General features: G+C 49.2%; 9 protein-coding genes across 9 annotated transcripts; 3 read left to right on the plus strand and 6 right to left on the minus strand.

The window, feature by feature from the left end:
* Positions 1–242: 242 nt before the first annotated feature.
* On the minus strand, positions 243–1,411 carry N7487_009712 (unc-50 family protein; the record flags this gene model as incomplete). Its single annotated transcript, XM_056877442.1, has 4 exons — positions 243–554; positions 624–961; positions 1,154–1,257; positions 1,308–1,411. The coding sequence occupies 4 exons, from the start codon at positions 1,409–1,411 to the stop codon at positions 243–245; spliced, it is 858 nt and encodes a 285-aa protein (XP_056726022.1).
* A 1,464-nt stretch (positions 1,412–2,875) lies between these two features.
* On the plus strand, positions 2,876–6,874 carry N7487_009713 (Sec7 domain protein; the record flags this gene model as incomplete). The annotated part of the gene is made up of 1 exon (XM_056877443.1): positions 2,876–6,874. The coding sequence occupies one exon, from the start codon at positions 2,876–2,878 to the stop codon at positions 6,872–6,874; it is 3,999 nt and encodes a 1,332-aa protein (XP_056726023.1).
* A 597-nt stretch (positions 6,875–7,471) lies between these two features.
* N7487_009714 (putative anucleate primary sterigmata (ApsB)) lies at positions 7,472–12,200 on the plus strand (the record flags this gene model as incomplete). Its single annotated transcript, XM_056877444.1, has 3 exons — positions 7,472–7,655; positions 7,706–9,462; positions 9,519–12,200. 3 exons carry the CDS (start codon positions 7,472–7,474, stop codon positions 12,198–12,200), a joined length of 4,623 nt encoding a protein of 1,540 aa, XP_056726024.1.
* Positions 12,201–12,498: 298 nt separating this feature from the next.
* Positions 12,499–13,572, minus strand: N7487_009715 (nicotinate-nucleotide diphosphorylase (carboxylating); the record flags this gene model as incomplete). Its single annotated transcript, XM_056877445.1, has 3 exons — positions 12,499–13,228; positions 13,287–13,342; positions 13,417–13,572. 3 exons carry the CDS (start codon positions 13,570–13,572, stop codon positions 12,499–12,501), a joined length of 942 nt encoding a protein of 313 aa, XP_056726025.1.
* Positions 13,573–14,540: 968 nt separating this feature from the next.
* Positions 14,541–15,642, minus strand: N7487_009716 (aldose epimerase family protein; the record flags this gene model as incomplete). The annotated part of the gene is made up of 2 exons (XM_056877446.1): positions 14,541–15,039; positions 15,149–15,642. The coding sequence occupies 2 exons, from the start codon at positions 15,640–15,642 to the stop codon at positions 14,541–14,543; spliced, it is 993 nt and encodes a 330-aa protein (XP_056726026.1).
* Positions 15,643–17,447: 1,805 nt separating this feature from the next.
* N7487_009717 (Zn(II)2Cys6 transcription factor domain-containing protein) lies at positions 17,448–18,538 on the minus strand. Its single transcript, XM_056877447.1, has 3 exons — positions 18,388–18,538; positions 18,235–18,332; positions 17,448–18,165 (listed from the first exon to the last, which is right to left on the minus strand). Exons 1-3 carry the CDS (start codon positions 18,493–18,495, stop codon positions 17,454–17,456), a joined length of 918 nt encoding a protein of 305 aa, XP_056726027.1. The 5' UTR covers positions 18,496–18,538; the 3' UTR covers positions 17,448–17,453.
* A 1,775-nt stretch (positions 18,539–20,313) lies between these two features.
* N7487_009718 (putative RAS small monomeric GTPase) lies at positions 20,314–21,491 on the minus strand (the record flags this gene model as incomplete). The annotated part of the gene is made up of 5 exons (XM_056877448.1): positions 21,395–21,491; positions 21,244–21,292; positions 21,172–21,188; positions 20,680–21,123; positions 20,314–20,618 (listed from the first exon to the last, which is right to left on the minus strand). The coding sequence occupies exons 1-5, from the start codon at positions 21,435–21,437 to the stop codon at positions 20,314–20,316; spliced, it is 858 nt and encodes a 285-aa protein (XP_056726028.1). The 5' UTR covers positions 21,438–21,491.
* A 627-nt stretch (positions 21,492–22,118) lies between these two features.
* Positions 22,119–24,917, plus strand: lreA (uncharacterized protein; the record flags this gene model as incomplete). The annotated part of the gene is made up of 4 exons (XM_056877449.1): positions 22,119–22,740; positions 22,820–22,911; positions 22,971–23,409; positions 23,461–24,917. 4 exons carry the CDS (start codon positions 22,119–22,121, stop codon positions 24,915–24,917), a joined length of 2,610 nt encoding a protein of 869 aa, XP_056726029.1.
* A 368-nt stretch (positions 24,918–25,285) lies between these two features.
* Positions 25,286–26,431, minus strand: N7487_009720 (uncharacterized protein; the record flags this gene model as incomplete). Its single annotated transcript, XM_056877450.1, has 1 exon — positions 25,286–26,431. One exon carries the CDS (start codon positions 26,429–26,431, stop codon positions 25,286–25,288), a length of 1,146 nt encoding a protein of 381 aa, XP_056726030.1.
* Positions 26,432–26,467: the final 36 nt, after the last annotated feature.

The following is a 26,467-nucleotide window of genomic DNA, read 5'->3' on the forward strand; positions in this document are numbered from 1 at the left end:
ACTCGGGCAGTAGAAAATACGCCCAATCATGTAAATGGAAATCATGTACACCGACGCCCCCATAGCATTAGAGAAACACCTCAGTTTTGGGCTGGCCTTCCTGGGAAATGCATGAGCCGGTCTGGAAAAAAAAAAAGTCAAAGGGCAAAAACATATTTCGAGTTTCATACACGGGATTGAAATCCCAGGGGCAGAAAAGATAGCCAGGAAAAAGAGGTCTACCTGAGGGGAAGCTTGATACTTCACACCCCCCAAAACAACCCTTTAACGCTGTGGCCTTGCATGACAATGCCCCAACCGGCAATCAAGCTGACTAGCCACATAACGGCGAATATGAGGATGGGCACAAGTAGAAGTTCTGTGTTGTGCAAGAAGGGAAGAGCATTGTACCCTAGGAATGTGATATAGGTGTAGTAAATGAGAGCAGAGAGATAGAGCGAGTTTCCGAGGAAAGTAGCCAGGAAATCGCTCGGGCTACGGGTGAGGAGCGGCAGAAGCAGGAACTGCACCACGTAGAGGTGGAGATAGAGAGGAAAGAAGGCCCGGTTGGATACCTATACAAGGATAGCGTCAGAAGGTCAGAAGGTCAGAAGTTCCACAGTATTTGTGGTAGAAAGTCTTACATCAAAACAATATCCAAACTCCAATTGCTCTTTCTCCCCTGGCTGTGTAAACAATCCCTGGGCAGCACCTCGTCTTCGGCCACGAGAGCCCCGCAGGCCAGCCAGAGAGGCGGCAGCTCCATTTGGACCGAATAGACGGCCAATGATAAAGTACCCAATTGTTGAGACGAGTAGTGAGGAGCCGATGAAATGCACGAACACGAAGAGGAAGGTGAGGCGTATGATTGCACCGAAGCCCGGCCTATAAGCGAGGCCCCATGCGAAGGCTGTGAGGAGGAGGAAGAATGATAGTAAGTAGGTGAATGATGGATCAGGCCGGTGCCATGTGTTTTTGGTTTCTGTTCTCGGGTGTCAATAGCTGCTCAGTTAGGGCCACAGTAACTGCCATTGCCAAGGATTATATGTGCTTGTTTGATCGAGGCATGACCCGCGCTTGTAATAGGTAGACTCACGTTTCTAGATCCGGGGGAGGGGGCATGGTCAGCATAGTTCGAGGGCCCAGCTAGTCAAGTCAGGGTAGTCAAGGACACTTACATGGTAGTATATCGATTTGAAGACCTTCTTGGGTGCGATCAACAAGGATGTCATTTCCCAAATGGCCATCTCAAAGTCCATTTGTGGAAATTTGAAGAGCCTGTCCCACATCAGTGATTTTTTCTCATGTCGAGGTTCTTTGGGTCCTACCTCTTGAAGAAGCGCGGCATGCGGACACTAGACCGGGTTGCGGGCGTTGAACCGAAGTTGGCAGGGCCGGCATGTTGGCGGGGGACGGAGATGTGAGGGTTCATGATCTTAGACCCCGTTTTCGAGAAGGGAAATCAGTCTCGGAGCATACACAATGCAGTCCGGTTCCAAGGTTGTTGTACGTGTATCCGATGCAAGTTGGGGCCCGGTTATGTCATCTTGGTCACGTGTTAGACATATCCCGGCTCTGTTATTTGATCTCATACGGAGTACTGACATAGTAATAGTATTATTATGTGTTTCCAGCACACTATTCCGGATAACGTACTCTTATCTATTCGGGTTTGATGTTTAGATAGATCTTAACTCATGTATCTTCCGAACAAGTGTCATTCCCGCCGGAAAAGGGTTCTATGTACTCCGTACGGAGTACATACAGATGTAATCCACTCTGCAAGGGGCTAAAGGATAGATACGTACGGAGTAGTCCAAATGGATAGATAACCATAATGTCAATACAGGAGTACATCCCTACAAGCCTGACATTCATATTTGGTGATGCACACATAGTCAACTATTTAAGTATCTCTATATTTGTATATCTGTACAGAGTATTTCTCTACGGAAGTCAACATCCGATATAAAGTAGCTCCATCCCCCCACGGCTCCACTTGTGTACTTTTATATAACGGAATTGTATATTGTATGAGAAGGGATTATAAGACATGTACTCTGTAATATTGATATATATTATATTTGTATGATATAATTATAATGTAATGGTATAGATAACTCAAATGAGAGTATATAAGCATACACTTAATATATAATAATATATACAATGTATAAATGAAACCCCTGAATCGATGCGTTGGCATATCCGAAAAAGCAGTAATTCCCCCTGGCACATGCATTTCTATTCAGTTTCATCATATATTGCAACCTCTCTTATTCAATCCTCCGTATGTATCCATGATCTTTTTCATACCTACATATGTATATTGTTAAAAAAAAAAAAGAAACACCAAAAAGAAAAATACAAGTCCCACCGTTCACCGGAGTTTAAAAGTTCCCGTCAAACCTCCGACTCTCAGGAGTTCTCGTTCCACCGGTTTCTTGTCTCTCTGCATTACTCGGCCCTGTTACCAACCTTTTACATTCCTTTTTTTTGGGTCTTTTTTTTCCCCTCTTACATCCCTTGCTTTGTGGGACAATGACCAAGTGAATTACCCTTCAATCCGTCAAATCGGATACTGCAGGTTGAGACCATCAGTTTATCCAGAACCCCCTCCCCAAATCACTTTGTGAGACCTGCAAGATATCAGGTACGTCGCAGCAGACCTGATTCCCCTGGTTCCATATTATGCTACAATGATCCTACCCTTCCCCTCGTGTGGATGGGAATGATCAGCCTGGAATACAACAATTGACTTCTGTTAGCGCAATAATGTCCCAACGGGGAGCACACTCTCCTCCCCCATACACCTCCCTCCCAAACTGCGAGATACAATCCCTCCAAGCGTGGATACCCAGCTCGAGCATCCATCCGTGATGCTTTCCCAGACGTCATGGATAATCCCACGACAACTAGTGAGTCGGGAGATGATCGAGACCCGCATGATTTGTCTCTATCCCCGCAACATGCTACACGGACGTCAATCGTCGACAACATGCTTCTTTCGCTCGATCAATTCGCCCCTAGTTCATCTGTTCTAGACGACTACCGTCTTTTCAATTCCGCATTCGAAACCGACCATCACAGTCATTACTCCCAAGAATCCGATTCACACGGCCGATACCGCGGGCACACATTCTCCTCATCAATGTCCTCAGAACTAGACTATGGATACGAAGATGGGAATGGCCGCTACGCAACAATCATGGCGACCAAGGGCCGGCGCAGCAACAGTAGCTCTAATCACCAGACAACACCGAGGCAGATGGGAAGCTCGCGCGGTGGTACCGGAACCATGCCACGAACAAACACTGCCCGAAAAGGCAGTAAAGGAAGCTCATCCTCCGCCGCGGACTACTCATATACAATTCCCAGAGCACGAACGGATCAAGGCTTGGGCCGACGCTCAGCCAGCTTCGATTGTGGACCAAAGCGAGCGTTCGCACCTTATGCCGATTCCAGTGTCGGTCAGGACTCAACGCTGTACGACGATCACGATGCTGCACCTACTCCGAGTATCCCAGCGGGACCGCGGAAGGTTCACGATTATAGTAGGACACCAACAACCGCTGCCGCGCGGACGCCGGTAGCATCGCGACGGAATAGTATAAAATCTGCTCTTCCCCCTCAGGTTCGAAAGGTTCGGCCTGAAAACATTGGTACGGGGACCATCAGAGCTCGGGACAATGACTTCCAAAATATGGATGATACGGAGCTTGACCCCCCTCCGGCCATCACGGCATCGTTGGACCCTCCTGCTCCAAGCCCAACTATCTCCTATAACAAGCCGGCTTTTCCTCCCCCAGAACCAACCGCAGCTACCACAATCTCAACCAACGTCTCCACCAACCATCCTGCTCCGAGCACAAAAGAACGCCCAGGTTTCTTCCGGCGTGTCTTTGGATCTAAGTATCCGTCCCCTGGACCGGCGGATGCGGCAAGTATAAATGCCACCGATCCATCACACCTACAAGAAACCGAGAGGAGAGAAACCAATGGGACTGCCAGCCCAAAGGCACGACCTCAGCAGACAGTCAAGAGCTCTGCAGGTGCTTCTCCGTCACCACGCCCAGGGCCCCATCAGGTTGTGAATAAGAAATCTTCGTTCTTCCGCAGACGGAAGAGATCGGTGCCTGACCATGCGCCTCCACCAATTGTAATCCCCCAACATCTTGCACCACAGACCATAGATATTATGGCGGCTCCAAGTCCTGTGAGCAGCCTGCGGCAGGTCATGAATCCTTACCTCGACGAAGAATTAGACCACAAAGAAAATGCAGACTGGGAGGCTAAAATTCGACAACCGGCATTTTTGCAGGCACAGAAGAAAAGAGAAAGTGTTTCAGCTCCTGGGGCTCCCAAAACGAAGCCTTCTCCTCAGCCCTCTGCTGCCTCTCGTGGCCAAGATATCTTGCCCCTTGCAGAGAAGGATCGATCCTCGAATGGCGAAGTCTCCACAGACATTATTTTACAGGAGAAGTCTCAGAACGTTTCTGCTTCTGCTACTCTGTCCCCCGTTGCCGAAGATTTCTCGCGCAGAATCAAACCACAGGTCGATATTCCTCAAATCAACATAGCCAGATTAGCTCTTCCATCTGAGGACAGGCTTTGTGAATCTCCCGTTGATTCTATATCAACGGCATCAAACTATCAGACTGCTGCGAACACCCCACTTATTGAGCAGGAAGAGTCTCAACCAGATGATGACACCGAGGATCAGACAGATGGACCTGGCGAAGCTATTGAAGATGGCCCCACAGCTGCAGACCGAGAACAAGCTCAAAGGCTCTTCGACAGCCAGGATCAGGTGGTAGGCAACGAGCCTGCTGCCGCTTGGCTGGGTGACCCTGATCGGGCAATGGTTCGCGAAGCATATATGCGACTGTACAACTGGTCTAATCTTAACATTGTTGCCTCGCTTCGGTCTCTTTGTGATCGTTTGGTGCTCAAGGGAGAAACCCAACAAGTGGATCGGGTGCTGGATGCCTTTTCGACTAGATGGTGCGATTGCAACCCGAGTCATGGCTTCAAAGCTACTGATGTTGTCCATACTATTTGCTATTCTATTTTGCTCCTAAACACCGATCTGCACTTGGCTGACATCGATTCAAAAATGACTAAATCCCAATTCGTTCGAAATACCATGCCCACTATCCATCGAGTGGCAATGGATGCCGCACCGGAAGGATTTGAGACATTGCGTCCAACCAATCGCTCCAAGACCCAACCCCATGAAGCGCACTCTGCTCCTGCATCGGCACGATCTGCAACTTTTCCTCCAGAGGTCACCCACAGCTCGTTTGACAACGAGGGTGATGCCAATGTGGATGCTGGGCCTTTGGTTAACACGCCATTCACTGGAACAGTGAGAGCCTGGGAGCAACAGGTTGAAACGGTTCTGAAGGAATTCTACACCTCCATCCAAAAACAAAAGTTGCCACTGTTCGGTGCTCAGCCAGAACGTGAAGTATCTCGCATGTCGTCCAACAACTTTTTAGGCCCCTCCAGCGGTACTCTCCGTAGGAGTCCCAGCACAATTAGCAAGAGTGGTTCTGATATCTTCCCTCGCGGTCGTTCTGCTAATTCAAACCATGGAGCTGCGCGATGGTCATCCAAACCCCGCTCCCGGGCTGGGAGGCTTTACCCTCCGTCGATGATGGGCTCCAGCCGTACCAGCCTAGATGACCAATCATCTGTCTGGAGTCCGACTGGGTCTAGTACCTGGAGTAAATATTCCTTGGGCAAGTTCACTTCAGCGTCTGTGGACTCTTTTGGCTCAGACTTCCCTCGTGGCGAATACCAGCAATCTATCGGGTTTGCCAATGCTCTGAGCCAGGCCATCATTAGGGAGGACTCTGCTCCCTCGGTATACAGCTATGAGGAGCCCGAGCGAACGACCCCTCTGCTTGAAGATGACACGCTGGCTCTAGCCGGAGCCCCGTGGGCTAAGGAGGGAAGCTTAAAGCATAAGCATCACCTAGACGCGGTGGACAAGCGGGCGAAGGACCGGAACTGGAATGACTGTTTTGCGGTCATACAGCAAGGCTGGATGCGCCTTTTCTCGTTCAATAACTCCACCAAGTCGATGCGGCAAAAGGCTAAGCACCCCGGAGGCGTTATAGTCGGTGGCGGTAACTGGACAGAAAATGCAGAAGAGCTTTGGAAGTTTATGCTGCGTCAAACTATCGCTAGTGCCTTACCGTCGCCTGGATACTCCAAGTCTCGTCCTCATGTTTGGGCCCTGAGTTTGCCTACCGGGGCGGTTCATCTCTTCCAAGCTGGAACGCCTGAGATTGTCCGAGAATTTGTTTCCACGGCCAATTACTGGAGCGCGCGACTATCCAAGCAACCACTGGTAGGAGGCATCAGCAACATTGAATATGGATGGAGTGATAGTGTCATTAACAGCGCGCTGATCGGCGGTGAAAGTCGATCCCCGCCACCTTCGTCAGGCGCACGGCCGAGTATTCAGAGTTCCATCCGAAGCTCCATCGATCATCAAGGCGTGCGACCCCGACTTCCCGCCGATCGGGTCAACATCAGTGACTGGAGCCCACCGCAGCAAAGTATGGTCGCCTCCAACCTGACAGAGGAGGAACAATGGAAGGCTCTGCAGGCATACGTGCAGAACGTGGAGGATGATCTCTCTCGTCACAATGAATTACGTTCGGCGATGAACCTTGCATTCTCTCCACGCCACCCCAATGCCGCTAAAGCCATGGCAAACTGGGAACGGAAATCATCATATCTGTTGCGAGAGATAGTTAAGTTCCGCACATATATTGACTCCCTACGCAACGCCATCGGCTCCAAAGAGAGAATTTTCGCTTCAACCAACTACTCTCAAGAGGATGACGAAGCAACCATGGAACCTACAGAGGCTGCAGCGTAATTGTACCCTCTTCCTCTTCCTTGACTTCGAATGCACTGGCTGTACATCCCCTCTTCTTCTTCTTCTTCTTCTTCTTCTTCTTCTTCTTCTTCTTCTTCTTCTTCTTCTTTTATTGTGACTTTTGTTTGATACAACTTTGTCTCGTATACCTTCTTTCCTTCTAATGTTCTGTGATGGCGTGGATTACTGATTATTCTGTTTAATGCTTGGGACGGTGATGTGATGCTATGGATACCATGATTGTCGTTTTTACATATGAATATCATCGATTTGTATATTTCCTACTTTTTCCAACTGTACATGTTGTATATAACTGGTTTATTTATGTACAATGAAGTGATATACGTGCACGGGTGGCATTAATGTAGTTGATGTTGATAGTGCGTGGCAATACCACTCCATAATTGTGCCTGGCCGTGTCCATTACCGTTGGTATACCAATTGCTCTTGCCCAATGACTTTCAAATATGTTCGAATTGCAATTTCCAGATCTTTTCACTCCTCAATTTGAATAATACAATAGCTTCTTCCTCTTTCTCTCTGTCTCTCTCTCCCTGTCAACTTTCTTAACTGGTTGATATATCAAAAAATATCACAATGAACGCTCATTCGCCGATCGAAGCGGGTAGCGAGAGCCAAGGAGTGGATACCCAAACACTGGGCGTCATCTCCCCCGTTACAACTACAGTGCGCACCCCCTCTGTGTTGGCATTCCAGACGCCAGATCAGACCTTGAATGATCTCAGTTCAGAATACTTCATGGCAGAGGACGCACCGGGGGGTCTCCCCCGAACTCGGGAACACACTCGGAATACGCGCAACCTCCTTCAGAGCCGGAAGAAGACCAAGACCAAGATCATGAACATGAACATGAAGACCCTGAGTTTACCATGACATCAACCCAACTAGATCTAGATGATCACAGCTTTATTCCTTCCTCCGTCGACCGCGACGAGAGCAGTCTATTCCATCCATCGAGCGAAAATGGCGACCACGAACGCGGCAATAACCAAACCTTAATCGAAGAGCACGAAATGCGCCGTAAACTGATGGACATTGAGTCGAGCTTTCTGCCGGAGCCCTCAACAATTGATGTGGCTGCGACCGGTCCTGCCGCTGGCGCGGATGATACCTACCTGGTTGGGGTTCCAAAGAATAATGCTGCAGACACAACGCAGGACTCCTCACAGCTCTCATTCATACAACCAGCCGAGACAAACCCGACGGAGGACGAGGGACACAGCGAGGAGGATCAGCCGAATACGAATTTAGAGTCGGCACCTGACCCTACAGAACAACATGCGGACAATTCTATGCTTGACTCCCTCTCCTCGTCACCTACGGCAGCTGTAGCGCTGCGCCGAAATCAATCTACATCATCCGACAATGCCCGGGAAACCAGCCAGCTCTCCCAGGATGAGCGCCCCTTCAGATCCGAATTTTCCATGGCCGAGAATGAATCGCAACTCACTCCCTCGAAGCTTCGAAACACCTCCCGCAGCCTGTCCCCCGGTGCGTCGCATCTATTTAGTGACCAGAGTGGTAGTGCTCCTGGTAGTCGTAGAGCTAGCCGACCCAAGTACCTAACTAGTCGACAATCAGCCCATCGTCTCTCACATTCCTCGGTCGCAAGTAACAACACCGAAACAACCAACAGCGATGCCACACTAGGCGCGGACTATGCCCTTCAAACTGGAGGCGCAACATCTGACAGCTATGGAAGCTTGCACCCTGGAAGGCGTGCTCAAATGGCCAGGACAACCAGTCTCGGCAGCATGGCATCTGGGATCTCGGGGTACAGCGAAGAAAATCCACTGGAGAAGAGGAATGTGCCTGGTCCAACAGACGGTGGCCTACATACGCTGGAGGAGGAAGGCTCACCACCACGTTCTCGTGCCGGTCCGGTTGAACACGAAGACACCTCAACGCCAGTGACGCCAAAGGCGAAGCCACAAGACAGCAATGTCCCTACAGATACTGTAATTGCTGAACGGGTTAAAGGCATTCAAATCCCTACCACATTTGCACAACGGTTCCGGGAAGACTTCCAAGCGTCCCCGGAGAAGCGTTTAGGGGCCTCAACCCCTGCCTTTGCGAAAAGTGGCCGGAACTTGACCCTCAAGGAACAAAGCAGCACCATTGATCGCCTGGCGAAGGAGAACTTTGACCTGAAAATGCGAATCCACTTTCTGAATGAGGCGCTGAACAAGCGATCCGAGGAAGGCATCAAGGAGATGATCTCGGAGAATGTTGAGCTCAAATCAGACAAGGTCAAGCTCTCAAAGGACAACCAAAGCCTAAGACGCAAGATTCGGGACTTGGAAAAGCAAGTGAAAGACCATCAATCGGACAAGGACTCTATGGTCAATCATGACCCCGAAGGATCAGAGGAAGGTGATCGCGACTCGCCCCAAGACGAAGAGATTGCCTTCCTACGCGAACGGGTTGAAACCTATGAACTCGAGATTGAGCGTATGAGGTCGGAAACAATTGCACGGGAAAGTGAGAAGCGACGGTTAGCCGAAATGGTCAAGTCGCTCAGCGATAATCGTGCGGGAGAGTCCGACGCAGGTGCGAGAGAAGAGCGGGTAAGTCAAAGTCAGATGGACACAAAGCAAATAGATCAAGCTAATTAGATATGCAGGAGATGTGGAAGGATATGCTCGACGCAGAAACCTCAGCGCGAGAGCAAGCTGAGGAAGAAAATCGAAGACTCCGGGATGAGTCGATTCGTTTGCGGAGTGAGATGTATTCCGTCACAAAGCCTGGCCAATACGACTCTCTTTCGTACATGTCTGATAGAGATGGCAACCGAACTACCACCGCCCCCAACAGCACGCTTGTGGTAGAGTTAGGGCTCCTTAAACAGGAGAACGCAGAACTAAGAAAAGAAGTTAGCGCCCAGACTTCAATGCTCACATCTCGCAACCGAGAAAAGGAACGTCTTTATCAGGAGATCGAAGAATTAAAGCTCGGAGAGCGTCGTCATGTTGGCCGATCCATAGCTGGAGATAGTATCTTCGACCGTTCTGCCTCACGCAGTCATATCCGTCCATCGTCTCAGGCTAGCGACGGAACGGGTATGTCACGCAGCGACATGGACCGCGATGAACTCGAAGCCCGGAATGGACAACTCCGGGACCTAGTGTCCACCCTGAAACTTGAGAATCAAGCCATCCGAGCCGAACTCGAGGACTACATTGGAGAACTAGAGGCTCTTGACAAAGCATACCAGGCTGATGTTGATCAAGCCGAGGAAGAGATGCAAAATCTACAGCAAGAACGAGATCAGGCCGTGCATATGGCGAACGAACGAGATGCCGCTTTCCAGGACCTGCGGGCCGAGGCGCAGGAAGAGTTGGATACACTTGGAGACGAACTCGATCAGAAAATTGTAGAGTGCCAGCGCATGAACGAGGACCTAAGAAACCAGGATGAAAACCTCAAAGTTTTGCAAGCCGAGATGCGGTCTGCCAGCGAAGGCATCATCCGTCTGGAAGAAGACGCACAGAACAACCTGGCCGCATACAAATCTGTGCAACAAGAGCTTGAGGAGACCAATCGCGAGATGGAGTCTATGGAGAAGAGCCTATTTGAGGCCAACACCAAGGTGCAGCGACTGACGGTGCAGATTGAGTCGAGCCAGAATGAAATTGCTTTCCTTCGTGAAGAGCAAGACGGCGATAAGATCCGCATCGGAGACCTCGAATCGGATCTCAAGAACTACCACATGAGTTTGGTCAGTGAAAAAGAGAAGACTAGAGAACTCGAGCAGCGATTGGCAGATGAACGTCACCAGCGAGAGGTGGTTGGAAGCAAGGAGAAGCAAGATGTTCAACGTATCATGAACGAATTGAACCGCGAAGCTTCAGCTTCCAAGGAGGAGGTCCGACGTCTGAAGAAGAGCCTTTCAGCTCAGGAGATTGAAACCTCCACCTGGCGAGAACGGTTGATGGACCTCGAAAACAATTTGAGAGAAACTCTAGGTGACCTCAGTGGCAGTCGGTCTAGCTTGATCACCAATATCATGAAGCTACAAAAGGAACTCGAGTCGACCGCCCTTGACTTGGAGAGCATTCGCTCGCAGCTAGACGAGAAGGAATCACTACTTCGAAACCGTGACGCTCTGCTCGAGAGTCATGGACTTGAGTCACGCAAACTCTCGGAACTCTTAGATCGCGAACGGCATGCGCGCCGAGCTGACAAGCAGTCGTTCGAGTCGTCGCTCAAATCTCATCAGCAGGCATCCCGGACCATTACGCAAAGCAATTCCCGCATCACAGATCTGGAAAAAGCGCGGACCGAGGACCGCAAAAGATACGCATCGCTGGAACAGCAATTCAAGGACCAGCTTAGCGAGAGGAACGTCATGTTCCTTAACATTTGGAAGAGACTATCCGGGCTTTGCGGGCCGGACTGGGCGCACTCCAACAGTCTCATTAATGGCAATCTTCCGAGCCAGGAGGTTATTGGTAATATCTTGTTCTGGCCAGGCTTCAGCCGCAACCTTCTGCTCGCGATGAAGACTGTCGAGGCCGTGATGGCGAGTTTCAAGTCTCGCATCAAGAGCATCGACCATGAATTGACTAAGCGTTATCACACGCTTGAGCTGTCATATAACGGACGGATCAAGAAGCTCGAGCGCCTCGAGGAGGCTTTGAAAAATATGCGATCCGATCGCGGACAGTCGAGCTCCACCCCGGAGATGTCTAAATTACGTGGCGAGAACCGTCTCCTGAAGGCTGAACTCAATCTACTTCAATCCAACTCACGAGGACAGGGTCCTGCATCTGCGGCAGCGGCTGCAGTCATGGCATCGGGACCCCGATCCCCTTCTTTGACGTCAACAGCAGAGTCGGAACGATCCTTAGGACGTTCTGGCTCAACGGTTGGCCCTGACAGACCTCGCCCCGAGAAAGGCCTCGCTCGCAGTGTTACGGGACTTCCACAGCCCTCTCACTCCTCTTCTAGCAGCACACTCACCAACAACAACAACAATGCTGGCACAATGATACCACGCACGCGTAGTTCGCATAGTGGATGGGATGGTGGCGATGAGAAATGGATTCACAGGCTGCATGAGCTGGAGAAGCGACTCAAATCTGAACGTGAAGGTCGCCTCCTAGACCGCAGTGGCGCTCGCAAGCGACTCGAGGAGCGCGATGCCGAGAACCAGAAACTTCGAGATCAGCTCAGCCGGGAACGTACGCGGCGCGGACCTTCCGGGACCATTGCAGATGGCGGCAGTCGCAATCGCCCCTCTGTCTCAGATGAGGCTCCTAGCTCCAGTGAAGGGGAGGGCATCACCGTTGACATCGAAGTTTGATTTTGTTGTCGGTTTTCTCCTGTACTATATATACCCCACCGTCTGTTTGTGTTTCGCTTCCACATTACACTTATCGCATATGCTTGTAATGATCATTTACGAGGGTCATGAGACGAAGAAAGGCGTTTGATTTCATTTTATTCGTTAGCAGCATCTTATCTTGTTGATGCATTGTCGGATTCTTTCTTTCTTTCTTTTTTTTTTTTTTTGTGCATTTTATATTTGTTTCGTTGTACTTTATACACGTCCATATATGCTCTATCAAGACGAATCCAACCTTTGTATATTACACTCCAATCTACCGCAACGATACCTTGAGGGAGAAATCCACGATCCCCGTACCTTGGTGGATTGAGCTGGTAGACAAGATATCGACATCGGCACAGACATATGCGGGCGCATTCTCTTCCGTCAACCCACCACTCACCTCGATCAAGAACGCCTTCTTCGAAACCCATTCGCGCTTCAGCTGCGCCGCAGCCTCCCGCACCCCCTCGGGGGTAAAGTTATCCAGCATAATAATATCAGCCCCAGCGCCAATCGCCGCATTAGCCTCCTCCACACTCCGACACTCAACCTCGACCTTAGTCGAGAACCCACCAGTGGCCTTGGCCGCCTGCACAGCGCGCGGGATCGCCGCCGCAATAGACTCAATCGACGACGGGTCCGCAACACCGCCGTCCGCCGCAGCTCGATTGTTTGCGCACGCCCACACGTGGTTATCCTTCAGCATGGTCATGGAGCTCAAGTCATGGCGGTGGGGATCGGCGCCGCCAACAAGCATTCCGTATTTCTCCACCAGCCGGAACCCAGGCGTTGTCTTCCTTGTACCAGCCAGGATACCTTGCCATCCTTGCGCACGCAGCGCAGCGAGCATGGAGGCGCTCTTGCTGGCGATGCCCGAGCAACGAGCGAGGATGTTTAGGGCTACGCGCTCGCCGAGGAGGATCTTGCGGATGGGGCCGCGGACGGTTGCGCAGTGCTGGATTGGGGTGATTGTTTCGCCTTCTTTGATGTGCCATTCGATTCTAAATGGGTTAGAGAGGCTGGGACCCGAATGGGAGAGTGGAGGACTAGGACACTTACGTGCAGCCTAGTTGCGAGAAGACCTCATCGAAGAATGGTACGCCTGCGACGATGCCCTGGGGAGTTGATCAGTTGATGTTCTTCTCGTGGACTAGGTCGGAATGCCGTGTTATGGACTCTGTTGCTTTACCTTGCTCTTTCCTAGTAGTCGGGCCTCACCCTCTGACTCGCCGACGACAAAGCCGCCATAGTCCAGGCTAGGACAGTCCTCTTCCAGCCAGGATGTTATGAAGCGCTTGTAGTTGCCAGGCAGTAGATGGCGCAGATCTCCGTGAGCCGAGGCCATTGTAAGTAGATTTGGAACACCGGAATTTGATCGAGTATTAGAGAAGTTCAGTGCACGGAGTATAGTATGTTGATCTGCGAGTTCGCACGCCGTTCCCCCGCGCGGGGCTGACGAGGCTCGGGTTGGCCCGGGTCCCCGATTGTGGCCGAGGTCACGTGAGAATATCCCATAGTGTTTTATAGAAACACACAACATATAGTGATATAGTGATATATATATCACTATATTATATGAATATTGAGTACACCATTATGCAATTCCAGGTATGTATTAGGCTACATGTAGTTTACACAAAAGAGTAAGCCCATATTAACCATGCAATTATGGTTGTGCCTCGAGATTGAGATGGCTTAGATTATTGCAATATAGTTTTAACTACTCCGTATGTGACTATAAATCAGTTATACCCGTAACTCCAGTGAAGATAAAATAGTAAATACATAATACATATCTTCTAGCGCCACATTCCGGGAATACGGCACACTAAGAAAAAGAAAGGAAAAAAAAAAAAAAAAAAATAGATCGTCACGGGCTTGACATTCCCAGTGGAGATTCTTCTGGAAGGGAGCGGGTCAGGATGAATTGGGTATTTATTATTGTTGTACTTCTATGTTGCACGGAGTAAAAAGTATGTGGTTATTTAGGTAAGTAATTAGGGGGGGATATCTCGATAGATAACATGTCATATCATACCATCTTTGACAATATCTTCAATATCTTCAATACCTTCAACATCTAGGAATTCAAATCCCGGCTCAGAAACGGGCTGCCGAGGACCCGGGACGGAGATAACTTGGTCATCTTCGGCACTTTTTTTTATTTATTTTTTACTTTATATAATACCGAGGTTGTATCATAATCAGATATTGTCTACTTAGGGCTAAGTCTCCACTTATCTAGAATGTAAAAAAGAAATACACCTTATGTACGGCGATGTTGGTATACTTTCTTTGCTATACCCATTGAGATCAAGCCTTCCATGCTTTGTAAACAGTCTTGCAGCCAAACAACTGACCCTTCTTCAGCAGAACCATAGACCGCCACTCAGGCTCGTTGATCGCATTCACGAACCGGCTCGGTTCCACACAGAACCCAGCTCCCTCGTGGTGTGCCGGTGCACCATTGATCGACGGCACATCGACGTACTTGCCAGTGTAGAACTGGAATGCAGGCTCCGTGCTGTGCACCTCGAGATGCAGGCCCGTGCTTGCGTTGCTAAACTGCGCCAGGCGGCGTAGCGGTAAGTCACGAGTGTCGAGGGGGATCTTGCTGGGATCGGTCTCCAGCACAAAGACGTCGTCGATGTGTGCACCCGTTGCGGCGAGCGTGAACGGGGTTGTCACATCACGGGGGAACTTGGCGACCCCACCTGAGGGGATACCCGTGCTATCGAGGGGCAGATAGTCGTCTGTAGCGAGTTGAGCGGTGGTGCCAGAGATATCGGGTCCATCGCCGATGTTGAAGTAACTGTGAGAGGTGGAGGGGAAGCTTGGTCAGCGGGGGGATGGCCCTCTTCCAATTTTTCGAGATTGATGTCATCAACTTCGAAGGGGTATCAACGGGTCTGGATATTTACCTGTGGTTGGTAAGGTTGACTACAGTCTCCTCGCACTCATTCCCAACGAATTCCACCTCGTACTCGGCCGTCAGGACGGTCTTGGCGTCACCCTCCTTGCTGGCGGTGTACCACACGCGCACCTCTACAGTACCGGGGTACCCCTCCTCCCCATCTCTGCAGAGGTACTTGAACAGCAATGCGTCGTGGCCATTGCGCTGAACGGTGTGTGGACCGTCAAAGACGCGCTTACCCCAACCCTTCTCACCACCATGCAGGGCATTGGGGCCGTTGTTCTGCGTCAGTTGGATCTTCTGGCCATTTAGATCCTGAATCAGGCCATCCTTGATGCGGTTTGCAACGCGGCCGATGGTGGCACCATAGTGCGGGGAGTTGTGCTTGACATAATCCTCCTGCGTGGGGAAACCCAAAACGATGTTCTTGCCACCGACACGGAACTCTTGGATGATGGCGCCCAAAGGCAAAAAGGTGAAGGCAGCTTGTTCGGTGGACATGATGGTTTTTGTTTTAATTTTTTAACTTTTTCCTGAGAGAATGGATGGGAAAACCCTTGGGAAGAGTAGAGAAGATGTATATTTTCATTTTAAGGGACATGACGTTACAACCCCGCAATCTGCGGGATCAATCACCGACAATAACACCTTGCAATCCATTTTTTTTTTGGTTGTTTTTAGCATAAATATTGATATTCAAGGCGTCAAGAAGGATATTGCCCTGAGAGGGGTCCCTGATTTTAAGGTGATTAGGCTAAAAGAGGGAGAGGGAGAGAGCTCTGAATTAGCCGGGTTAGGGTTCAAGCTTAACCCGTGACCCATCGATTCATATAAAAAGCTCTCGGGTCACCTGGGCCACCTAGGCCCGTCCAAAAACTACAACCTTGGAACATACTTTGGATAACATTTGAACTATCCAAAGGTAAAATGGTCAAAATGATCAAAATGATCAAAATGGTAAGGCTGTATTGAATTGGTATTCTCCAATCAGAACTTTACACGGCTGCGATATAATCACGCATAAAGCGGACATAACACATCGGCGTTAGGGTAACCTACATCCGGTCGGAGGAAACGGGCCCCGGCGTCCGAAGGGATCTATACCCCGGACTCGTGTCGGCCCACTGGAAAGAAAAGAGAGAGAAAAAAAAAAAAAATAGGAGACATGCCAAGGTTTTTATTAATAATTGGTAGGTACCTAAATATTGGAGGGTTGGTATTGGGTTGGCATTGGGTTGGCATTGGATTGGCATATTGGCATTTGTATTGGATTAACAATAGGTATTAGGCAGGCATTTTTTTGAAAGTCAACAGGTTTGATAACTGGGGCTGTGTGTCAGGGGTTTGCGAGACCGAATACGATATACGAATACTTACTCCGGATACGATTTCGATTTATGATCATGTAGTTCTTAAGATTCTAATATGGTAGAGTTCTAGTATTCTAGTAAAGAAGAACATCCAAGTCCAAAGTACTCCGTACTCCATACTCCATACGGAGTACAGGACAAACCATAATCGGAGCAATTGCCCCATCACGGGCATATCGGGACTTCGGCGACTTAATTGGTTTTGTACCCCCGAACGCCCCGAAGTTATAAAGCAAGAAAAGGGTCTCACGTAAGCAGCAAAAATCGCTCAAAAGGTGGAGATTTCGGAGAGAAGAGCAAAGAATGAGATCCGCTGAGTCAGAAAATCAGTAAGCAAATCAGTAATCAGCTTGGAAATGCAAAATAAAAATAAATTTGATCTCCGAATTATTCCCGTTTGATCGATATATTAGTCAGATTCAAGAACCCTGGAGCCCGAGAGCTAGGGTCAGGAAACAAATCGGCATTTTCCTCCGCAAAGAGCTGTTCGATCTGAAACGGGTACCTGGGCCATATAGAGATATCCAGGTAGAGAATGAGATCATTTCCCGTTTCGGATACTGTAACGGTGATCTCAAAAAACTTCAATTGAAATTGGATTTGGAATTAGAAAGATAAAAAAAAAAATAAACCAGAATAGACGCCGCCTGGAAACCCCGTTTTAAAACTCCAGAGAAAATCACACAAAAAAAAGGAATAGAATGACCGAAACTCCAAATCCCGAAAAGCCGGTGCACTGTACAGAGGTGATTAGGATCCCGATTGCGCCTGAATCCAGTCAAAGAGACCTTGGGGGAAAATAGCCCCAGAAGAGAAGAGAGAGAAAATCAGAACATGTATAGTATACATGCATCACGTCATACGGCGTTAAAAAAAAGGGTCCAAAAGGGTCCAAAAGAAAGTAACCTTTCAAAGAAAGGAAAAAGAAGGGGGGAGCAAGGCTCAGATCGAGGTAATCTCCGTAGGATTTGGATTGAGGAACTGGTTGAAATCCTCATAGTCATTCTTGGAATCCAGATATGACCCTTGTGACAAGCAGTTCATGGGTACCTGGCGATTGAACATAGGCGATGATAACTGCTGATCGTCAAAGGGCATATTGGAGTAATCGGCCGTGGACATCAAATCCATCTCGTCGAAAGGATTGAACCCGTTACTGGGCCATTGTTGCGGACCCTGCAAAGCCAATGGGTTGACCACTCCTTGCATGGACATGGGTTGGGCGAATTGCGGGGTGCTGGGCATCTGCGGTTGATGAGGCTGCTCGGTCTTGATCGGCGCATGTGTCGAGGGACTATATGTGGGTGGTGTGGGCGGCATGTGTTGCTGGGAGAAAGCGTCGGATGAGAAGCGCGAGCGAGGCACGGGTGACTGAGGACTATCGGAGCCACCGTCGGACGATTCCTGGCGTTGCATGCCGGCATTGGTGTGCCATAGATCCTGTTGTAGGGCTTCGGGGTTTTCTTCAAAGCGCTCGCCCTTGGAACCGTCGAGGGCGCCGAGGCGCATCAGTAGGTCGTGAGTAAGTGGGTGACCGTTGGGTTCAAGTTTCAAGTGCTCGCCGGGCCACCCTTCGCCTTCGATGTTGCGTCGATAGAGTTCCTGGAGACCATTGACGAGCCAAGATTGTTGCTGTTCAAGCATCTCAACGTATCTATGGAGGGGGAGATAAGCTGGTCAGTGGGGGATTCTTTAGGGTTGTAGATATAGCTCTGTAGCTTACCCCTTCGGGTACACTTTGTCATGCGCCTTCTTGCGCTCTCCAAAGACACAGATAGCATTATCTGCCCGACAACGGGAACAAGGGCTGGATCCGTCACACTGTCCGGGTCAGTGTATGTTGGGACGATTGCTCGTCTATTTATGTTCTACATACCTTGGATTTCTTCAAACGACACCGATCGCATGCTTTGCATACTCTTTTACGGACATTGCTGTCGGAATGCGAGTGCTCCGAGGTTGGTGTTGATTGGCGAGCTGCCATGATTTATGAAGCCGAAAGGGTTGATATATAGAGAGAGAGGGAGAGGTAGGAGGTAGAGGCAGAGAGGTATAGTAAGGGAAGTTGACCCTTAGCTATACTATCAAGCTTCGAGTAGGATCGACGTCAAATTGGGGTCAATGATATAATGATGTTAAATCATTCAACGAAATTGAGTTCAGTTAAAGTAGACGGATGCAGGTAGGTAATCCTTGGGACCAAAGAATCAGAAAAGAATTGAGAGTATTGTAGTGTATAGGTCAGAGGTTGAAAGTAGTATGAAGTAATCGAGTTGAAAAGTAACACTTCCAGGTCACCATGGGAGTAGATGTGCATATATAGGAATAAAAAAAAAGAGGGGGGAACTGTTCTAGTTTGGGATTTATTTATTATTTATTATTTATTATATTATGTTTTATGATATTTAATGATATTTTATTATTTTATTAGAGTCATTGGTCTCCATACGGAGAAGTACTTTAGTGTAGAGGGAAAAAAAAGTCTCTCAGCATAAAGGGATCGGATCGAAGATCATAAAATACCATACAAATCAATACTGTGAAAAATACAAGGATGACTCGGCATTTGCTGACGGAACTCGGAGACTTGGAACTGACGTATATCCGAGTGGACTACAATTCCAGCCACACATATTATTGATGCTTATTAAATATAGGATATAGGATATATACGGAGTACGGAATACCTAGGATATATATAGGATATACAAACTAGTTGATTATTGTTCTTATTGTATAGCATATAGCATATAATATGGTTTCATCAAATAGATACCAAATAAAACAATTCATAAAATATGAATTCATATTCTTGGCGGCATAACCCTATGTACAAGTATAAAATAATAGGTAAAAAAAAAAAAAAGAAAAAGGAAATCGGCAAGGCCATGCCGAATTGCATGTTGCACCCGAGACTCTTCATTATATTATGTTTATGGTATTATGGATTCCGAGGCTGTCCAGGTCGCTACAGTACAAGGTATCTACGGAGTAGATATCTTCTCTACTCCGTTAAGATAGTTTACAATCTACTGAACGGGGATTACAATTAAATAAATAATCCGGTCATTTCAAATGATTCATCACCCTTGACCTTCAGGGCTATTACCAATCGCCAGGGAACAAAAAAAAGTCCATGACGTGACCATTTTGGGCCTAATCAGGAACTATGTCCCTTTTGAGGATATACTACATCGTGACTGTATTATCAAAGGGCTAGACCAATTTTTATTTTTTTTCTAGAACATATCCGGTTTCTTGATGTTTCCTATATTTCCCTACATTTTCCTACATTTCCCTACATTTCCCTATTTTCCTCCTAAACCCCCATTTCTCTCGGCTGATATTCCGTGCAGTTCAAAAGCTTAGCTGAATACTTACTGCATTTGGAAATATGTGACGACCAGGGCTAAATCCAGTCAAAATGCAATCGAATCCAATCAGATCCAATCAGATCCAACCGGGTCCTATCAAATCCTACCAAATCCTGTCAAATCCTATCTGATCCCGTTAAATTTAACCCAACTCAAATTTAATTCTCTCAACCCGTGGGAACTCTATCAGGCATCATCTCTCGTATTTGGCGGGCACACATTCCGAGTCCATTCACCCTATTCACCCTATTCACAGAGGTGGGCTTGCTCCATGTTTCTCTACAGATGTTCCCAAGTCAACCTCACAGACATTTCTCCCACCAGAAAAAAAAAAAATATATATATATATATATATATATACATATATGTATATGACAGGGTATAGTATAATCTACATGTTTATTTATAATATACAGCCTCATTATCCATCAACAAGAGCAGTGAAAGCACCAGAGTTGACAGACACAGCAACCCCGATAGCATTTTTCACGAGGGACCTTCTGTTTTTCGGTTCTCTGGATTTCACTTTGTTCCTGACCCTGTTTGCCGTTTGGTTCCGTTGTCTTCCGGCGTTTTATAAACTCCCATGCTCGACTTCGACGAGATCGGGTCTCGCCTGCAATTGCGTCTTCGGTGGTTGTTGGTAAGGGATTGTGCGAGGGCTCGGCGCACTGAGGAAGCGCACCGTGTTGACCATGAAGTCGACGGGCTTCGACAACGCGACGGACTAAATCTATCCAGTCATTAGCTCTACTCCCCCGTCTCTCTCCCTCTTCCTTGCGGATATGTCATACGGGCAAAGGTCTCCTCAATGTTGACCGTCTCGCGAGCGCTGGTCTCCATAAACCCGCAGCCGTGCTTGCGTGCATACTCGAGTCCATCACGGGATGTCACCACCCGATTATCCTTGAGATCGCATTTGTTGCCCGCGATGATTTTCACTGGCGGTGGCAGGCCAACCTGGCCGACATCCCTTACACCGGATTTTTTTCCCAGCTCCTGACGCAGTCGCTCGTTGTCCTCGACGCGTTGCTCCGCCTCCATATTGATCATGTCCATGAAATGATCCAGCGTTTCAAGACTCGAGGGGTTGGTGATATCGTAAACCAGGAGGAAGGCATCCGAATTCAATGTCGTGGCGGACCATAGCCCACGGTACTCCTCCTGGCCTGCGGTATCGGTGATGGAAAGGACGTAGGGGCGGCCATCGACGTTGCGGGTGACGGAATAGGAATCCTCTGGGCCCGATTAGAATGGGAATGGCATCGATCGGATGGGCGTAATACCGATAGTTGGATCATATCTAGAAATAACATATTAGCGAATTTCCTAGATCAATTCGGGGGAGAAATACTCACTCGTGAACCCATTGACTACGGACCAGCCGCATGGTGATGGAGGATTTGCCTGCATCCCGATCTGATCAGATCTCGATCGCGTAGAAACCCGGAAACGTGGCACCGAATCACGGAGTCAGGATATTACCAGGAGACAAAAGAAACAACATACCACATCCACCATCTCCGCAGATGGTGATTGAGATCTTGTCCATGGCCAATGGACATTGGAGAGAGAGTGAAGAGGGAGGGGGGTGGAAATGGGGGATTGGTCCGGAAAGTATGTTTGACAGGGGTTATTAATTATAATAGGGGTTTAATATAGGTACGGAGTATACTATTTAAGTATAGCTTACTATGTATATGTTGTACTCCTCGTTAGTTTGATATCTCTATCTCTTCTTCAAGTACCTCATAACGCCATTATTGATTCCTCTCTCTTTCTCTATAATTGTCATTGTGATACATCTCATGGGGGATCTTTGGCCTGACAACATGGCCATACAAGAACACTAGGCACAATTTCTATAATTCATAATATATAGAATAAAATAGAATAAAGAGAGAAAGAATAATATATTTCTTTATATGTATGTATGCATAGAATATAAATATAAAATAGACACCAAGCGTATAAGACATCTATTGGCGAGTGCTTCCCCACATACATTTGTACTTTGGAGACATCAACTATCTCTCTCTCTCTCCCCATCTCCCTCTCCCTCTCTCCCTCTCTCTCCCCCTCTTCTCTTTCTTCTACAAATACCAACACATTCACGCCTTATAAACACCCACACAAATCCGATATTTCAACGCGAACTTCCACTTTCCACTTCTGCCCAGGTTGCCATCCTGCGGGGCGATGGAACTCGGCCTGGGCCTCAGATATTTCAATCATGACCAACATGAACAGCTTCGATTTGGAATATGACGATGAACAGGGCTCAAACCCTCAAAACCCTCTATATACAAGCTTTCCCAGCCAGGGTAATTATGCCTTCAGTGCTATGCTACCCCAGAATGCGGATCTGCCTCTGCAGAACTTCGCGCGATCACAGCCTTCGGATCTGGAAGAACCCAGGTCTAATGTGATGCCCACATACGACGGGCTTTCCACCTCTGGTATCTCAATGCCGATGAATATGAACGCCACAAATGCCTATACCTACAATATCCCCAACACCTACTCAGCCACCACCATGGGAATGCCTCCGCAGGTAGATCATTCACAGTTTCAATCTACATATCCACTCTTCCCACCCTCCATGATGACACCCCATTATCCCCAGCTCGCTCCTCCAATCTGCAATGAAATATACGATACAACCACCGACTCGACGGCCAATTTCGAGAATTCCGACTTTTCAGGTCGCACGAGCGACTGGTCACATGCGCAGGCGCAGGTGCAGGTGCAGCGGGCTCAGCGACAACCTCTGGAGCGCCGTCTGCCTGCTGGCCAGCCGTACCGTGCATCGCAACCGGTGGCTATCCAGCCAAAGAAACCCGTCGCTACCAAAGGTAAGTTGTGTCTGTGTCTAGTACTCCCTGTTGGACTCTGGCCCACGGTATGACTGACGCGGGAACGCGCAATCAAAAGATTTCTCACCGGGATTGGAAAAACCCGAGATCGGCAAGACTGAACATACCGGCATCTATTCGACAACTGGCTTTGACGTGCTGGGCGCGTTGGTATGTCTTTTTATTTTCCTATGGAAGAGTATCTGACAATATATACTAACCTTGTTCAGGGTCGTGTGGCTATGCGACCCAACCCTAAAATTAACATTGGCGCAGTCGATCTCTCATGTGCCTTTGTAATGTGTGATATTTTGATCGAGGATCATCCAATCGTTTATGTGTCGGAGGCCTTTGAACGATTGACCGGCTATACTAAAGATGAAATTGTTGGCCGGAATTGTCGATTCCTTCAAGCTCCCGACGGTAAAATCCAGGCTGGCTCTAAGAGGACCTTTGTCGATGGACAAACTGTCCATCGGCTGCGATCAACTATCGATGATCGCAGTGAGATCCAGGCTAGTATAATTAACTACCGCAAGGGTGGACAACCCTTCATGAATCTCATCACGATGATTCCCATCCAGTGGGACTCCGGTGTTTATCGGTACTACGTCGGCTTCCAGGTCGATCTGGTTGAAAAACCCGAGGCCGTGAGGGGAAGAAATCCTGGTATGCTTTGCTGCATTCTTCGTGGCGAGCGCCCTGACTAACGTTGTATAGATGGTAATTACAGCATTAACTATCGGCGCGATCAGCTGCCACAGTATATAGTCCCTCCACCAGATATCTACTCCTCACGACCAGACCTCGGATTGCGATATGGCCATGACGAAGTGACTACCATTCTCAACGCCATGAGTTCAGCCGGCAATGATGTCAACCGGCACTACCTGGATCGTATTCTGGTTGAGAATACCGATGATGTGATCCATGTGCTATCATTCAACGGTGAATTCTTGTATCTCTCGCCTTCTTGCCACAAGGTTCTAGAGTACAATCCGGTCGAGCTGATCGGCAAGACCCTATCCACCATCTGTCATCCCAGTGATATTGGCCCTGTAATCCGTGACTTGCGGGCGAGCACGACAACCGCCCCAGTGAGTGTTGTGTATCGTATCCGGCAAAAGCACAGAGGATATATGTGGTTTGAGAGTCACGGCGCATGGCACATCGACCCGAACCAAGGCCGGAGACATCTGGTCATGACTGGCCGCCCACGACCCGTCTACACCTTGGATCAGATTGCTCGTTTGGGCTCATCCGCCGCGCTGGCTGAGAATGACGTCTGGGCCAAGATTTCTTTGTCTGGTGTCATTCTATTTGTTACGACCAAGGTGAAGCCGGTGCTCGGCTGCTCGCCTGACGAACTAATTGGTAAAGGCCTACAAGAGATCATGAAGCCCGAGACTGGCGGCACCGCCACAATCACACAAGCCCTGGAGGCAGCCTGTGGTGGACAAGGAGCAGGCATGGCCACCGTTACAGGCAGCGGCAAAGAAACAGATGAACCACCCTCATTTAAACACCAAATGCGGCATAAGAAAGGCCATGCCATTTCAGGGCATACTACATTATACACCGGCGACGCACGGGAGGGAATCAAACCCACCTTCCTCGTCGCCCAGATACGATTTGTTCGATCCTTCCCTCCATCCGCCACCGCTGTCTCAGCCGCCGAAGACAGTAGTCTCGCTACCCTTACCGGCACTGCACGCAACGCGACGGTTACCATCAATGATCCCGTTCCGCCCCAACAGTACGGTGCCCTGGGTCAACGCGTGCCCGATATATCAAACCTCATCGGCCTCAACGGTCTGCCCACCGGCAACCGCAGGGTTTCACCCTCTACCGATCCGGCAACCTTCTTTACAGAGCTCAACCCCACCCGCGGATCAAGCTGGCAGATTGAGCTGCGTGAGCTGGAGAAACAGAACCGCACTCTGGCCGATGAATTGCAACGCCTGTTGGCTCGCCGCAGGAAGCGCAAGCGCAAGCAGAGTGCTATGGCGGTCGAGAAATTTTGTGCCATGTGCAACACAAAGAACACCCCCGAGTGGCGACGTGGCCCGAGTGGAAACCGGGACCTTTGCAATAGCTGTGGTCTGCGGTGGGCGAAGCAAATCCGTGGCCAGGCGCAGGCGCAGGCCGCGGCTTCTCTGTCTATTACAGTGGACTGATGGTAAGTATATTAACTGTTTCTTTCTTTCTTTCTTTCTTTTTTTTCACATAAATTGATTTCCTTCTCCGCTTGGAAGGTTGGTTTCTTGATACCCCTCCGTTTGACTGTCGAAATAGACACATGCTACTTTTGAGCGCTTGGATTTTTGGACTTTTCGTTCTCACATGTCTTGGAAATTGAATGCAGAACAAAAATGTTGGCTAAGACTGCAGGGTCTACGGCTAGTACTATGGCTAGCAATGACACCCAAAGCTCAACAAGAACAAGCCTCTTTTATGAGTCGAAATGTTGGATATAATATAATACAAAGGATCCCTATGAAACATCTACTGTGCAAGCAGGGGCCTCCAATCTGGTTTCAAAAACCTATAGCTTCTTGGACTTGGAGCCGTTTCCACGAACAGCCAGCCACTGCTCCAACCAGCGCCTCTCCAATTCCTCAACCCGCTTTCGGTCTTGAGTGCCAGAAGAGACATCTACACCACCTCGTTCCTCAACTGCGATTCGCACCTCAGTAGCATTCATAGCCTTAACCCCTCCACCAACACGAATCATCCCATCATCAATAGCCAGGTACTCGACATACCGCGCCAGCCGAGGCCGGTAGATCAAACCAGCAAGGGATTCGCCTGCGGTCTTGGCATGACGCTTAATTAGACCAAAAACCGCACTGGCACGCAGCACATCAGCGGAGCCCGCATCAGCGACCCAGGCAGGATCAGCAAAACGCCCAGCAAGCAGAGCCAACTGCTCCGCACCGCCCGCCTTGAGCAAATGCACAGACCGATCCTTATCTCCAGCAACAAACACATCCAACGCCGCGAGTTTGCGCGCCGTAGCAGCAACGCGCTCCTTCTCCACCTGCGAGGGCACACGGCACGTCGCGGGCGTAATGGCAGAGCCGAAGATCGGGACAATCAGGGGTGTGAACTCGCCGCAGACGATCAGGATCAACGTGAAGGGGATCATGCGGCGGACATCGCGGGCGGAACGACGGACGAGCTGGAACTGCGCGCGGCCGAGCTTGGATTCTTGTGTTATTGATGGCGCGCTGCGGTTCTTGTTGCGTGTGCTTGTCCGCGGTGGGGATATAGGAATGTAGGCGGGTAGGCCTAGTTTTCTCCGTAGAGGGAGTGAGGCGCGATAGTTCCGGTAGACATTTTTCAGGCCCGTTTTGTAGAAGGTCACGTATGCGCGGCCGAATTCGACATAGCGTTTTAATTTGTCTGCTGCGCCTGCAGAGGAAGGTAGAGGAGAGGGGGTTGTGAGGGGAGCAGGGTGTGTGCTGATTGGGGCATTTATTTCGGATTTGGAGGGTACTGAGACGGTGGTTGCTATAGGGGGTGATGGGGAGGGCCGGCGGGATTGCTGGCTCGGGGCGGAGGTTGAGAAGAGTTGAGATCGTGTGCAGATGGGCAGTAATTGGGATCGGAGGTGGGAGTGGAAACGAGAGTGTTTCCAAGGCTGGAATTGAGCGTGTAGGGCTCGCTGGCCCCGAGTTATGCTGGCCATTGTTGAGTTGGTGAGAGAAGATCAAACTCAAGCTGA

The sequence above is a fragment of the Penicillium crustosum genome (assembly GCF_028827405.1).
Source record: "Penicillium crustosum strain IBT 35664 chromosome Unknown utg000004l_segment0_segment0, whole genome shotgun sequence".
Taxonomy (NCBI): Eukaryota; Fungi; Ascomycota; class Eurotiomycetes; order Eurotiales; family Aspergillaceae; genus Penicillium; species Penicillium crustosum.

What these genes read in the sequence shown, in the direction of transcription:
- N7487_009717 (XM_056877447.1), bottom strand. Translation starts at nt 18,495, where the DNA reads ATGGCAGCTCGCCAATCAACACCAACCTCGGAGCACTCGCATTCCGAC. An exon ending in GTCGTTTGAAGAAATCCAAG is followed by an intron (nt 18,333 to 18,387) that starts GTATGTAGAACA and finishes TGACCCGGACAG; the next exon opens with TGTGACGGATCCAGCCCTTG. An exon ending in GACAAAGTGTACCCGAAGGG is followed by an intron (nt 18,166 to 18,234) that starts GTAAGCTACAGA and finishes CCCCCTCCATAG; the next exon opens with ATACGTTGAGATGCTTGAAC.